The 15040-nt window shown below is 40.2% G+C and overlaps 1 protein-coding gene across 3 annotated transcripts in view; it reads right to left on the bottom strand.

Moving 5' to 3' along the window:
* Nucleotides 1-4119: 4119 nt before the first annotated feature.
* s100p (S100 calcium binding protein P) overlaps nt 4120-15040 on the bottom strand; it is a 46607-nt gene continuing 35686 nt past the window's right edge. Inside the window, exons 3-6 of one of the 3 annotated variants that reach the window (XM_078564553.1) lie at nt 11367-11534; nt 7127-7322; nt 4451-4599; nt 4120-4335 (exon numbers count right to left, since the gene is read on the bottom strand). In XM_078564553.1, the coding sequence (XP_078420679.1) occupies nt 4320-4335; nt 4451-4599; nt 7127-7322; nt 11367-11534 (529 nt within the window). In that variant the 3' untranslated portion in view covers nt 4120-4319. Of the gene's footprint in view, nt 4600-7126; nt 7323-11366; nt 11544-15040 lie in introns of all 3 variants that reach the window. The other 2 variants (XM_078564550.1, XM_078564551.1) reach the window with 2 other exon arrangements.

Raw genomic sequence — 15040 nt, 5'->3', positions numbered from 1 at the left:
GGTATTTTTGTTTTGGATTTCCAGCATCCGCAGTTTTTTGCTTTAATAAAGGAGAAATCGTTCAGTGAGAGAACAAGTTCAGCCAGGCGGAGGAGAATGGTCATGGATGGGGATTGTTCAGGCCTCTGTTCAAGGACGAAGGGGAGAGCCCTGAGACCATCCTAGTGAGGGATGGAGGTGTAGAGGGGTTGGACATCCATGGTGAAGAGGAGGCGGTTAGGGCCAGGGAACTGGACATTGTTGATATGACGTAAGGCATCAGAGGAATCGCTGATGTAGGTGGGAAGAGACTGGAGAAGGGGAGAGAGAACGGTGTCAAGATAGGAAGTGAATCTTTGCTGCACTCCCTCTAAGGCTAGTATATCCTTCCTTAGATAAAGAGACCAAATCTGTACACAATACTCCAGGGGTTGTCTCACCAAGGCTCTATACAATTGCAGTAAGACTTCTTTACTCTTATGTTCCAATCCCTTTGTAATGAGGGCTAACATACCATTTGCTTTCCTAATTGTTTGCTGTACCTGCAAATTAACTTTGTGATTTGTGTACAAGATCCCTCTGAACATCAATATTTCTCAGTCTCTCATCTTTTAATACAGTAGATCCTCTCATCCATAGACAACTTATAAGTAATAAAATACTTTTCTGATTCCCAAATCACTGTAAGATTTGCTATTAAGTTATAAATAACTAAATAAAATGATCTCTTCAATAAAAATAAAATATATGACTGAAATGTTTGGACCAAATTACATCCATGTACTCTGATCCAATTATCCCCCATTTTTATCCATTTCACTTGCAGCTGATAGTAGGTCAGGGCTCCATGCGGGTTAATTAGACTTTGGGCAATAGTGTTAAATGGATGATACAGGATTAGCCACCCATATATCTCTCCCAATTTTCACTCCCATGGGTTTTCTTTAGACTAGTCAGAGCTCAGATTACATTTCCCAGATCTCGAGCTGCTGAAGCAGCATATGTTACAGGACAAACTATTGCCCTTAGTTGCTGGGAATACAGGAAAATTAACATATGCACTGCTCCTTAAACAATCTCTCAGAGTACATTTGAATAGAACAATGGAATGCATCCCCGGTCACTTTTACCTCCCAAACTAAAATTGCATCCAAGGGTCAAAATTAGCATTCAAGGGCATGAAAATGCTGGTCATTCAATAAGTAACTGGATGGGCCAGTTAAATACTTCTTCCAGACAAGTACTTTCTGATCAGGAAATCCAACATTGACCTATATAAAACTGAGTTAGGATCCGACCAAATGGAAATCCATCCCAAGGAAGAAACCTTATACTGCTCTTTTTAGAAGTAGTGCTTTACAATGAAAGAACTTCCCTTTCTCAGGTATTCAGCTATAGGTTTTCTTTAAATTCAAGTATGCTGCAAACCAGGAATGTTGATGTAAGACTCAAAGGCCTAATAGGTTAATGGAGGCTGAAAAGTAGCCTTTATTAGCAACAGAAAGACTACACTCACTCCTTAAAACCCATCTCCAATCCTGAAGATGTTAAGCTGACAAATAGCAATCTTGAACATAATTTGGAGGACAAGGTTTTGTGTGGCATTAACTTGATGTCAGATTTTGCATAACTAAAATAAATGGACAGCTGCTTTGGTGTCAGTGTCACCTGACCTTTGACGCACAAGTTAACCTTTCTTATTGTGCTCAAAATGAAAGGGCGTGTATATCTAGAGAAAACTTAATAAGACTAAAAACAAACGCAAGCATTAGCAATTGTTTTGCAAATAACAGAATAAAACAAATATAAAATAGCTGCGTTCTCATCTGAGGATAATGATAAGAGTTCCAGTGCTTTGCAAAATAATCACCAATTACAAGTCTTCAGAAGCTATTGATTGACCCAAAATGTTATTTAGAAATTTTTAGATGCAGGAGCACTGAATCAAAGGGCTGGAATTTATTGAAAAAATAACAGCATGTGAATGATGCACACTATTGTTAACATGCAAACTGGCTTCCTTCTCGTGGTGAGCAAGAGATATCATATGAATTGCAAATTCCCACAAATTGATGGGCAATTTGCACCTTTTGCCATTAGCTTCCTGAAAATAGCATTTCCTGTTTAACTGTCCTGTGATTTTCATGAAAATCATACCATATTTGCACATTAATTGACTATTAAACTCACTACACGGTTAAGTCTAGTAAATAATTCTGATGAATGGTCATCTCGAGGTGCAATGTTAACTGGTTTACTATCCACAGATGCTGTCTGAACTGAATATTTCCAGCATTTTTTGTTTTTATTTCTGATTTCCAGCATCCGTAGTTTTTTTTGCTTTCAAAATAGAGTTTTGTACCCTTTTAACTGTATTACAATTGCTAATAACTTCCAATTAATCTATTTAGCCTAGAAAGTGAACAATTATAAGTATAGAGTCTCATTCCTTCAAGTAATGAATAGTTGTTGGAGATATTAAAAATGTCAAATTTTAAATTTAAAAAGTTTTTCTTATTTTTCCTGACTGTTTTCCCTCAGTCAAATCTATTTTTCTCCCTCTATTTATCCCAGATACCCTGTTGCCCTTGGCACAACATTATCAGCTTGCACTTTGAGCAAAAGGTTGCAGGAAAATGTCTAACTGGGCACACAATGAATTCCCCATCTCCAGCGAATCCTGGCCCATAGAATTTTACAGCCCATCATATCTCTGCGAGAGCTATTCACATAGGCCCATTTCCCTGCCCTTTTTACATTTTGTCTTTTCCAGATATTTAACCTCTGTCAGTTTTTAAAAGTTTCCTACACCAGTGACTACACTTCAAAAGTACTTCATTAACTGTAAAGCACTTTCAGATATCTGGTGATCGTGAAAAGCATGATATAAATAAATGCAAGTCTTTTTTTAAATTTGTGATTCTGCTTTCCAGTAGAATATTCTATATCCTAGCAACCCTTTGTATAAAAATAATTCTCCTAACCTCTCCTTTCATTTTTTTGATGACCTTAAATTTATGGGAATATAAATTAATTTGCATTGCTTTTGACATGGTTGTGGCTGTTGGAGGCCAATCATCTTCACTCCAGAACATCGCTGCAGGAGTTCCTCAGGGCAGTGTCTTAGGCCCAACAGTCTTCATCAATGACCTTCCCTCCAACATAAGGTCAGAAGTGGGGATACTTGTTGATAACTCTGCACAGTTTTCAGTTCCATTCACAATTCCTCAAATAATGGAGCAGTCCATGTTTGTATACGGCAAGACCTGGACAACACCTAGGCTTTGCCTGATAAGTGGCAAGTGGCATTGCATCACACAAGTGGCAGGTAATGACTATCTCTAACAAGAGAGTGTCTAATCGGGGCCGGGGGGGGGGGTGGAGACAGCAGGGGGGTGGTCACAATTGACCAGAAACCCAGCTGCACCAGGCACATAAATATTTGGCCATTACAGTAGATCTGTGCTGGGTATTCTGAGTTGAGTGGCTCACCTCATGACTCCCCATAGCTTTTCCACTCGCTGCAATGCATGTCAGCAGTGTGGTGGAATATTGCCCACTTAATTGGATGAGTGCAGCAGCAATAGCACTCAGACCCACAATGCCATCCAGAACAAAGCAGTTAACTTGATTGGCACCCTATTTTTCTTTTTAAAAAGGTAAAATTTCTACCTTATAATTTTACCCTCAGCAGAAGTAGAATTCTTTTTTAAAAACGTGACACCTCTACTGTTTAAACTAGGTTGCCATTATACATCCAAGTGGTCTGCATCTTGTTGCTCCCTCCCACCTGTAGTCTCACTCCATTTCCTCGTCACTCCAGCTGATTTATATTAAGGAGTTATTCAAATAAAAATATACTTCCCATCACAGCCTTGGAAAAAATGGATTGACGGTACATTATTTCAAAATATGTTTAAAAAATCTCCTATTCCCACATGAAAGTTGCAGAAAACACCATGATAATCATGAGTAAACAGGTGGGATAAATGTTAATGCCAATAATTGTGTAAGTGTTTGCAGGCACTGCTTTCATCTGCTAACTCATTCTAAGAATGTGACTTTATCATGCGTTAACACCTCTTATTTTGGCTAATCAGAATTTATAATTATAGTCATCCATGTGCAAATTATTAGTAACACATTGCTAAGTCATTGTTTAATTATGGAGATATTCAAGAGTACATTTTACATATTTAGTCGTCAGACATTCTAAAACTTTATACGAAAATGTGTAACAGAGGTAAGTAATCATTTTCTAGTAGCGTTTTGACATAAGATGTCAATTCTTAAGGAACTTTGGTGAAAACTGGATTTTCTTTTCCATTCTTGTTATTTCTTTACCGGCAACTGTTCCTCGAGCAGAGCCAGGTACTGTGTCAGCTTCACCATGATAACAATTCCAATTCCACCAACAAATGTACAAATAGGCCATAAAAATGAACGTAACGCAGCTTTAGACAAATCAAACCTTGTCAAGAGAACATTCTTTTGTTGTCCTTCTGGGTCATAATAACAAGGAAAAGAGATAGACTGGAATTGTGTGCTGTTTTCTGTTAGAGAAGCTATTAGCATTTCAGTTTCTGAATGATTCTTATTACACTTTGCAGCACAGAAACACTGAAAAAGAAAAATAAAGATGATTCATTTTTATCCTGTAAGTTTAGAGCACTCAACATGATGATTCAGAGCAGCTAAGTTAAGATAGTTTAGAACACCATACATAATTGAAGAAATTCTGAAATGAATGTAAAGTTGATAAAGTTGCCTTGTCACTTGCCCAAACCTGACATCGGAAGGCCTGAACCATTTCAGTTTTGGACCTCAGTTGAATGTAGTCGGTGAGCTATGGATGCAAAATGAATGCTCTGCTGCAGCTAACCAATTGTGGGGGGGCGGGGGGTGGCAGGGAGATGGGGAAAAGAGTGCAAGAACAGAGTGGCAAGGTGTGGGAATACAGGTTCACACTATCCATATATTTCAATGTGCCTCCCTATTTGTGGGATCATCACACAATATGTTAAAACAGCTTTCAATTCTGCTCAACAGGAAGGATGAGAAACTGAAAAAATTGAAAAATCATTCAGCCATGTCTTAAGGGTCTAACACATGTTGATTTGGTCACTGTGCCTAGATTAATAAAGTCATTGTGCTTGGGTGAACCATATAGCCATGATAACAGAATCCTGGGAGAGGCTAATGAACATGTGTATCTTCTTGACTCCATGTTATCTAAAGTCTGCATTGTGTGTCTTTTAATTTATTATAGTTTTGTTTGAGAATGCATGCAATGTAGAGGTCAAAAAGGTAGAATTGGAATATAAATATTTATGGCAAACCGCTATTTGCTGTAGTCAGGCTAAAACTTGGCACTGAGTTCTTGTAGTGAATTGTGAACTCAATAATAAAGAATAATATAGATGGAATTGTATTGTATGATTTGACCAAGTACTCATGTTGGATTGTGTAACATGAGCTTGTAGTGGTTACAACTGATGCTTGTGTTTAATTAATGAAAAAAATAAAGCAGAAAAGCAGTCCAACAGTGCAAAGGACTGCAGTATTTATGGAACCAGACTACTCGGTCCACAAAAAAAGAAAACATTTTGGAGTTCTTTTATGGAGTGGCCACCATAGATTAACACTCTCAATGCCAGATACACGCTCTGCACAATTGTAATTTTGAATTACAAATGTTGTCCAATAATACATGGCACTCAAAATAGATACAAACAGCATCTCACCAGAAATATACTGTTTGCCTGTGTACAGGTCCACCTGAAAATTGCATCAGACAAGCCTTCAGCATCCAAAAGGTAATTGAGGTGTTCTTCCTCAATTTTCAACTGCCGGCCTCCCAATTTATAGCTGACAAATGGGCGGTCTAAAAATTTATCACATTTGACAGTTCCAGTTAAACCTTTGGACACCAAAATAGCCATTTTGCCAAGCATGCTTTGTTTGTATCCCTTGTACAATTTTTACCAAAGCAATTTTGCTGTCGTTCATTTTTAAGATTTGAATTTTCTATCTATCTCTGAATAATGCTATTGAATGCCTGTGGCATAATAATGATGTTACTATTAAAAATTGATCCAAGCGATTCCAGAAATTATTCAAATGCCTTCACTAGCAGAGCACTGAACCTAAAAGAAAAACGAATTCTTGCTGGCAAAAAGATCAACATCAGGTGTTGGAGAGAAGATGCATTTTATGCAGGTTGTGGGGAAACACATCAGAATCAGTAGGACTATATTAGACCTATATGAGCATACAACAATTGTCATTTTGGATGACAGCAGAAAACCGCTAGCCAAAGATTGGCTGCCCATTATACACCCTGCCTGATTTCTTCCTGGTCCATCAAGAAAGATAGAAAAATATTTTGTCTGTTCTTAAACTGGCTCCTTTAAAGACTACTGGTAAAGATTTTATATGCCAGACATTAATGGACTGGTTGTGCTTGATGAATGGCCGGCCTGTTGATCCATAAAAATTGCATCAGGGTCTTGTAACAGACAGAGGATTCCAATTTACACTTATAAATAAGGCTTTAGGAAATAGAGCGGACAGCAGGCACAAAATGCCCTACTATTTTCTGTTGGCAAAATGTAACCTTAGATTACCAATAGTGTGTTAGAAAATTGTTGTATCCTTAGTTGGTTTATGCTACGTTTCATGAACTTAAATTATGGAAAACCTGCCTGGATCCAAACATTAAGCTATATTTTTACTTTTTTTTTCTCCCTCATATACAATATTGGGGTGACTTTCTAAACTTTGTTTCTGGTGATGTGCCTTGCACATTGGAAGTCTGTATATTTGAAATTCCAGATGAATGTCGTACATGATTTTCCAAGCATTAAGATTAGTGGTCAGGAACTTTCTAATATTTGCAGGAGGCGTGAAGTTCAACAATTTCATATTATTTAACACTTTTAAGCATATTAATAAAAGGAGAAAAATGCATCTTTACATCCAGTAGATAAGCTATGTACATGCATCATAACACAGCATTTTGCCCTGATTTGATCTTCACATACTGCCATGATCTTTTCCCTGCAATACCACCATCCACCTCCCCAACACATTTGGTTGGCTCATTATCACTATCAAGACAATGAGACCTTGTAGCATTGTTTCCTACCTCAGGATTGATGCGTACACTTTCTTCCGAGTGGTGTAGCAGAACCCTCAACCCTGAAAAGGATAAATTAACATATATCTGTACGCAAGGATACGGTGAAGGCTTCTGACAATCTGACAGACAGCTGTGCACGCAGTTTTTGCAGTTTATAACTTTTGCTTCAAGGATAGTGCATTTTGATTCCTCTGTCCAAACACTAAGTAACACAAAGAAAGCTGCATATTAGAGTATTGTCTTTGTTTCTTTAGTTAGTTGATTGTGAGCGAACAGATTTAAAAGCTGCATTATTGTTCTGATAATACATTTTGTAAATAAACCTAAATTCATTCCATCACTTTCACAATATGAATTTCAGTTTTGTAACTGATATCCAACACCAATAATTCCTAATAGATATCTAAATTGTAAACGTGTAAAAATAAACATTTACTTGATGATTCTTAGGATGTATTTATTTTTTACTCATTCACAGGATGTGGGCTTCGCTAGCTGGGCCAGCATTTATTGCCCATCCCGAGTTGCCCTTGAGAGGGTGGTAGTGAGCTGCCTTCTTGAACCGCTGCAGTCCATGTGGTGTAGGTTCTAAACTGAATGGCTTGCTCAGCCATTTCAGAGGGCAGTTAAGAGTTAAGCACATTGTGAGGATGGAGTCACATGTAGGCCAGACCAGGAAAGGAAGGCAGATTTCCTTCCCTAAAGGACATTAGTGAACCAATTGGGCTTTTACAACAATCAGCAATGGTTTCATTGTCATCATTAGACTTTTAATTCCAGATTTTCATTGAATTCAAATTCCACCATCAGCCGTAGCAGGATTCAAATCAGAGTTCCCCAGAGCATAACTCTAGGTCTCTGGATTACTAGTCCATTGTATTAATTCATAAGGAACTAAATAGTCATTGTTGGAATTTTCAATGGTTTTTTGAAAGAACTGTCATTGCATATTTTGTAAATGATAAGAATTAGACACTGAACTTTAGGTCTCAAGTCTGAAATCCAGACTTAGCTGAAGTTCACACCTAAATTTCCTGAGCAGGTTCATACCAGAAAGTTTCCTGGGTCACAAGTGTGGCTGGCAGGGGTGTGGGAGAAATATCAAGTCCTTTGTTTTTGTCACCTTGCAGGTAAACCAAGGACCTACATTAATAGGATGTTTAGAGATACTGATATTCTCCATCCTTTTTTGTGGGAGAATATAGCCCAGAATTGAGCTTAACATGGAATTTAAGATGTCATTTTACTAAGCAAGATTCTCACTTTATAGTACTTCAGAAATGGGATATATATACAGGACAGTTTTTCCTGAGTATTTTATGCCTATCCCTGCATGGCGACAAAGTATACTGTCTGTTTAATCTTCACTTCAGCATTTGTAATGTAAACCATGCTATAAATTTGGAGGAAATTAAACCGATTTAGACTCAATTCAACATTGTAATTTAGTTACCTAAATGTAGTTAAAGCATACATAATAATTTAGCTAAAACAAAAACAGAATTACCTGGAAAAACTCAGCAGGTCTGGCAGCATCGGTGGAGAAGAAATCAGTTAACGTTTCGAGTCTTCACGACCCTTCGGCAGAACTGAAGCATAGTTAGGAGAAAGGTGAAATATAAGCTGGTTTAAGGTGGGGGGGCGGGGGGAGAGAGAAGTTGAGGGTGTGGTGATTGTGGAGATAAGGAAGCAGTGATAGGAGCAGATAATTAAAAGATGTCACAGACAAAAGGATCAAAGAGGTGTTGAAGGTGGTGATATTTGTCTAAGAAAAGTGCTAATTAAGAATGGAAGACAGGACACTCAAGGTACAGCTCTAGTGGGGGTGGAGTGGAAAGACTAACAAGGTTTTAGTTTTAGATTTAAAAATAATGGAAATAGGTGGGATAAGAAGAATCTATATAAATTATTGAAAAAAAAGGGAGGGGGGAGAAACGGGGTGGGGATGGGGGGAGGGGGAGTTTAAGATCTAAAGTTGTTGAATTCAATATTCAGTCCGGAAGGCTGTAAAGTGCCTAGTCGGAAGATGAGGTGCTGTTCCTCCAGTTTGCGTTGGGCTTCACTGGAACAATGCAGCAAGCCAAGGACAGACATGTGGGCAAGAGAACAGGGTGGAGTGTTAAAATGGCAAGTGACAGGGAGGTTTGGGTCTTTCTTGCGGACAGACCGCAGGTGTTCTGCAAAGCGGTCGCCCAGTTTGCGTTTGGTCTCTCCAATGTAGAGGAGACCGCATTGGGAGCAACAAATGCAGTAGACTAAATTAGGGGAAATGCAAGTGAAATGCTGCTTCACTTGAAAGGAGTGTTTGGGCCCTTGGACGGTGAGGAGAGAGGAAGTGAAGGGGCAGGTGTTACATCTTCTGCGTGGGCATGGGGAGGTACCAAAGGTGGGGGTTGAGGAGTAGGGGGTGATGGAGGAGTGGACCAGGGTGTCCCGGAGGGAACGATCCCTACGGAATGCCATCAGGGGGGGTGAAGGGAAGATGTGTTTGGTGGTGGCATCATGCTGGAGTTGGCGGAAATGGCGGAGGATGATCCTTTGAATGCGGAGGCTGGTGGGGTGATAAGTGAGGACAAGGGGGACCCTATCATGTTTCTGGGAAGGAGGAGAAGGCGTGAGGGAGGATGCGCGGGATATGGGCCGGACACGGTTGAGGGCCCTGTCAACGACCGTGGGTGGAAAACCTCAGTTAAGGAAGAAGGAGGACATGTCAGAGGAGCTGTTTTTGAAGGTAGCGTCATCAGAACAGATGCGACGGAGGCGAAGGAACTGAGAGAATGGGATGGAGTCCTTACAGGAAGCGGGCTGTGAGGAGCTGTAGTCGAGGTAGCTGTGGGAGTCGGTAGGCTTATAATGGATATTGGTGGACAGTCTATCATCAGAAATTGAGACAGAGAAGTCAAGGAAGGGAAGTGTCAGAGATGGACCATGTGAAAATGATGGAGGGGTGGAGATTGGAAGCAAAATTAATAAATTTTTCCAGGTCCCGATGAGAGCATGAAGCAGCACCGAAGTAATCATCGATTACCGGAGAAAGAGTTGTGGCAGGGGGCCGGAGTAGGACTGGAACAAGGAATGTTCCACATACCCCATAAAGAGACAGGCATAGCTGGGGCCCAAGCGGGTACCCATAGCCACACCTTTTATTTGGAGGAAGTGAGAGGAGTTAAAGGAGAAATTGTTCCGTGTGAGAACAAGTTCAGTGAGACGGAGGAGAGTAGTGGTGGATGGGGATTGTTCAGGCCTCTGTTCAAGGAAGAAGCTAAGGGCCCTCAGACCATCCTGGTGGGGGATGGAGGTGTAGAGGGATTGGACATCCATGGTGAAGAGGAAGTGGTTGGGGCCAGGGAACTGGAAATTGTTGATGTGACGTAAGGTGTCAGAGGAATCACGGATGTAGGTGGGAAGGGACTGGACAAGGGGAGAGAGAAGGGAGTCAAGATAATGAGAAATGAGTTCCATGGGGCAGGAACAGGCTGACACGATTGGTCTGCCAGGACAGTTCTGTTTGTGGATTTTGGGTAGGAGGTAGAAGCGGGCCGTCCGAAGTTGGGCGACTATCAAGTTGGAAGCTGTGGGGGGAAGATCTCCAGAGGAGATGAGGTCAGTGACAGTCCTGGAAACAATGGCTTGATGTTTGTGGTGGGGTCATGGTCCAGGGAGAGGTAGGAGGAATTATATAGATTTATATAGATTCTTCTTTTCCCACCTATTTCCATTATTTTTAAATCTAAAACTAAAACCTTGTTAGTCTTTCCACTCCACCCCCACTAGAGCTGTACCTTGAGTGTCCTGTCTTCCATTCTTAATTAGCACTTTTCTTAGACAAATATCACCACCTTCAACACCTCTTTGATCCTTTTGTCTGTGACATCTTTTGATTATCTGCTCCTATCACTGCTCGCTTATCTCCACAATCACCACACCCTCAACTTCTCTCTCCCCCCGCCCCCCCCACCTTAAACCAGCTTATATTTCACCTTTCTCCTAACTATGCTTCAGTTCTGCCGAAGGGTCGTGAAGACTCGAAACGTTAACTGATTTCTTCTCCACCGATGCTGCCAGACCTGCTGAGTTTTTCCAGGTAATTCTGTTTTTGTTTTGGATTTCCAGCATCCGCAGTAGCTTTTAGCTTTTTGATAATAATTTAGCTAATTTGATTCAAAAATTGGAGAACTATTTTTATTAGTTCTAACACTATAAATCAATATACAGATCTATCAAAAAATAGGTTTTTCTCCAGTACCTCTCATTGTGGGATTGGGCCAGTTTTGTTCCCAAAAGGGAGGCAATCATTATTGAACACCCCAGCATTCCCAGACCCAGATATATGGCCCTGTTCTCTCCTGCTGACAGGGAAGAAGCTGTTATCCATTTGTCCAGAGCATCAGGTGCTGTTATTTTTTTATAGCTTCTGTAGCTTCTGAAATGCAAACAAACGTGTTAGTATTGCTCATTTATTCTTTGATTAAAAGTTTGGGGCTACTGCAGATTTCTGTACACTTGTATTATTAGCTGTTGAGTCACAGGTGTAAAATGGCAAGTCCAGAATATTGGCTCACAATTGAAAAAGATTAAACAGTAACAAAATTAGTGAAACACAGGAGGAGATCAAATAAACAGGGGCCCCCATCAATCCTGGCACAAGTGCCAGGATTCACCAAAATATGCAGCATGAGGGGAAGGTTACCTAATTTAAATATTCAGATATGCCAGGAAGGCTCATCTCAGACTGCTGTCAGGGGGAAAAGAACACAAAGTACAGTTGGTGGGTGGTACCAGTTCTGAAGGGACAAAGGGAGGAAGGGTGGGTGATGCCCCCTCCTCACCCCACCCCACCAATTGTTGTCTGAAATATGCCAAATAGTTCTCTACTTATTTTGTGTCCTCCTTATTTAATGTTTCATGCCTGGAAAGCTTATACATATTGAAGATACATGTTGAGCATTATCTGGTAGATTGGATGGTAAATTGTAGATTTATTATATAAATAGATGATCGGTAAATTGCTCCTACCGAGAGCTGGCACAGACACGACGGGCCGAACGGCCTCCTTCTGTGCAGTAAGAATTCTGTAATTCTGTATGCCTGCAACTAGTTACATCACTGCCAATATAAACAGATACAGAGTGGAAAGTTGATGGTAAATCAGAAAATAATATTTTCAGATTAATATTCAAGAATATTTTTCAACCATTGTCTCCAGATGACACTAGCACATACATATCTTTGGTTTGATTTCATCTGCCTTCTTAACTGCCAACTCAAGCTTAGCCCATAGGTGTGCAAAGCTGTTGTATTAGGGCTCAGCTGCTTGACCCCAAGCTGAACATCCCTCCCTGCATCTGTTTGCTACCACAGCCATCTTCCTCATCACTGTAACATCAGCCTATATTCTACTCCTACCTCTCCCTGTTCTGCCAAAACCCTAATCCATTCACAAGATAATTAGATGAAAAGCCCATTAGGTTCATTCAAATTCATCCATACAGCTAGATGCTAACAGTTCCCACCAATAACATCAGTTGATTTGCCTCCACTGCTCTAACTGGAAGCTTATTCCACACAGGAAATTCTTCATACATAGGGTGACCAAATATCGGTCCAAAAATTACCTTTTACTGGTTTAAACTTGTGATCCCTTTTCCTACTCCCATAGGGTTCATTTAATGTTCTGGTTTACCTTTTTCTATAACTTTATCAATCTAATACACTTATATAAGATCAGCTCTCAGTTCCCTTCTCAGCACTTAACAAATATACCAGTGACCTCCCTCCTACAAAGTCACAGCTCTTCGTATATGCTGCTAGCTTGGCCCCCACTTTCCAGGCGAAAGAACTTCAGGACATTGAGAAGACACTCACTGAAGATCTATGTTCCTGGAAGTCTACTTCAGAAAATGGAGACTTTGAGCAAACACTGCTAAGATTGTTGCTTCAGCCTTTCACCTGAGCAACCCAAAGGCCAGGGACAAACCTCATGTCCAGTTCTGTAGCCGATCACTCCAAAATACCTTGGCATCGCTCTTGACCATACATTGACTTACTGGCAACACCTCCAGAGCACTGCAGGCAAGTTCACGCTCGACTTGGGAGTGAATCTCATACGAAAACTGACAGGTACCACCTAGGGCAGCAAAGTCAACAAATTTCGCACTGCTTCACTCACTCTGGTCTACCCAACAGCAGAGCACTGCAGCTTAACCTGGCTTAGGAGCCACCACACAAACGCAGAAGATATCCACCTCCGGGAGATCATGAGGATTATTGATGGAACGTTGAGATCAACACATCTTGAGTGGCTTCCTGTGTTAACACACAAACTCCTGGTGTCCGCAGGAATAACACCTCCTCAAAAGAACATCACTGGCTGACAGCTCATACAGCACTCCCACTGACAAAGGACTTTAAAACAAAACCATGCACCCATCCAAAATCCCATAGTCCCTATTGGAACACACTTCACATTCCACAAACTGATTGTTGCCCACCTCTCGATGGCACACCTTCTGGCTGATTGCAAAGATCACCAACTGCAAGCTGTTAACTGACCTGAGTAGAGAAGTCTCAGGTTTGAACCTTCCACAGAAAATCTGGACAATCCTCAACCGCGTGGGGACAAGCCAGGGAAGATGTGGCCTCTTGCTCCACAATTGGAACACGAGGAACAGCTCAAACTGAGACAGTGGACATCCAAGTCAGACCGTTGGTCATGTACTAAACTCCTGCCCTCAGAGATTATTACTTGTGCAACCATTTACACTACATCAGATGAAACTATTGAATGGATTGTCAATCTCAACATCAAACACTTCCCCAGCCATATGAAAACAAAACCTCTCAGACATCTCCTTTCCAAGCTGAAAAGACCAAATTGTCTATTCAACCTCTCCCTGTAGGTCAGATTCCCGATACTGGGAATTGACCATATGGAACTTCTATGCACTGACTCCAGCGTTTGAATGTCCCCAATGTTTCACGCTGACCAAACTAGACACAATGTTCAAGGTGAGGTCTGACCAGAGAACTATATAGTTTCAACTGTACCTTCTCTGATTTATATTCTACCATCTTGGATGTACAATTCAACATCCTTTTAGTAATGTTGATTGCTGGTCTGCATTACTTGGATGTGGTTAGCATTGAGTTGAAGACCCCAAGGTTTCTTTCAGTTTCATCCTTCACATTTATCACCACCATTCATGGAGTACGTGTCATATAAGCAGCATTTTACACTTGCCTACATTACATTTTATCCACCATGTACATACTTTGTCCCAAGTTTATTCAGGCAGAAAATAATTTGTTTAACTATTTCAGTTAATTATTTTAGGGAGGGGAAGATGCAGACTAATCAGGAATCAGTTGGACCATTCACAATGAGTAAAACATTTTACCATGTGCAAAATTTATATTTAAACATCATTAACTAAAGGACAGAATAAAGTACACAAATATAACATTACATTTTCAATATGATGTATTGTATAACTTTTTACCTCTATTACAAAAAGCCAGGGAACTAAACTAACAACTCCTGAATACAATGCTGAGTGTTAAACTTTGTGGTCACACCTATTTTTGCTCCCTTGGACATTTACTCATTTGGCTCATGATGTGCCACACTGCAGCTCTATTTTTTAATTAGCAAAAACAATATTTTGCTAAATGAAGCACTGAAAGTCATTGCTTTATTTCTACAGTCTTCATGTCCTTTAGTTACTTTGGAAACGTTGCTGACATATTAATGGCCTTGATGGGTGTTCTGGCTTATATGCCTGGCAACACCTTAAGTTGTTATTAATTTATTTCATAAGTGATGCAATTTCTGCAATACATCTACAGTGGATGCCATTTTCATTTGTTTATTGTATATGTAGAGTGGAAAAATAGTTGCTTGCAGAAATCAGGTAAGTAAAC

Source organism: Cetorhinus maximus, chromosome 19 (assembly GCF_964194155.1).
Source record: "Cetorhinus maximus chromosome 19, sCetMax3.hap1.1, whole genome shotgun sequence".
NCBI lineage: Eukaryota > Metazoa > Chordata > Chondrichthyes > Lamniformes > Cetorhinidae > Cetorhinus > Cetorhinus maximus.
Note: the sequence above shows the minus strand (reverse complement) of the source record. Positions and strands in the feature narration are given on the sequence as shown.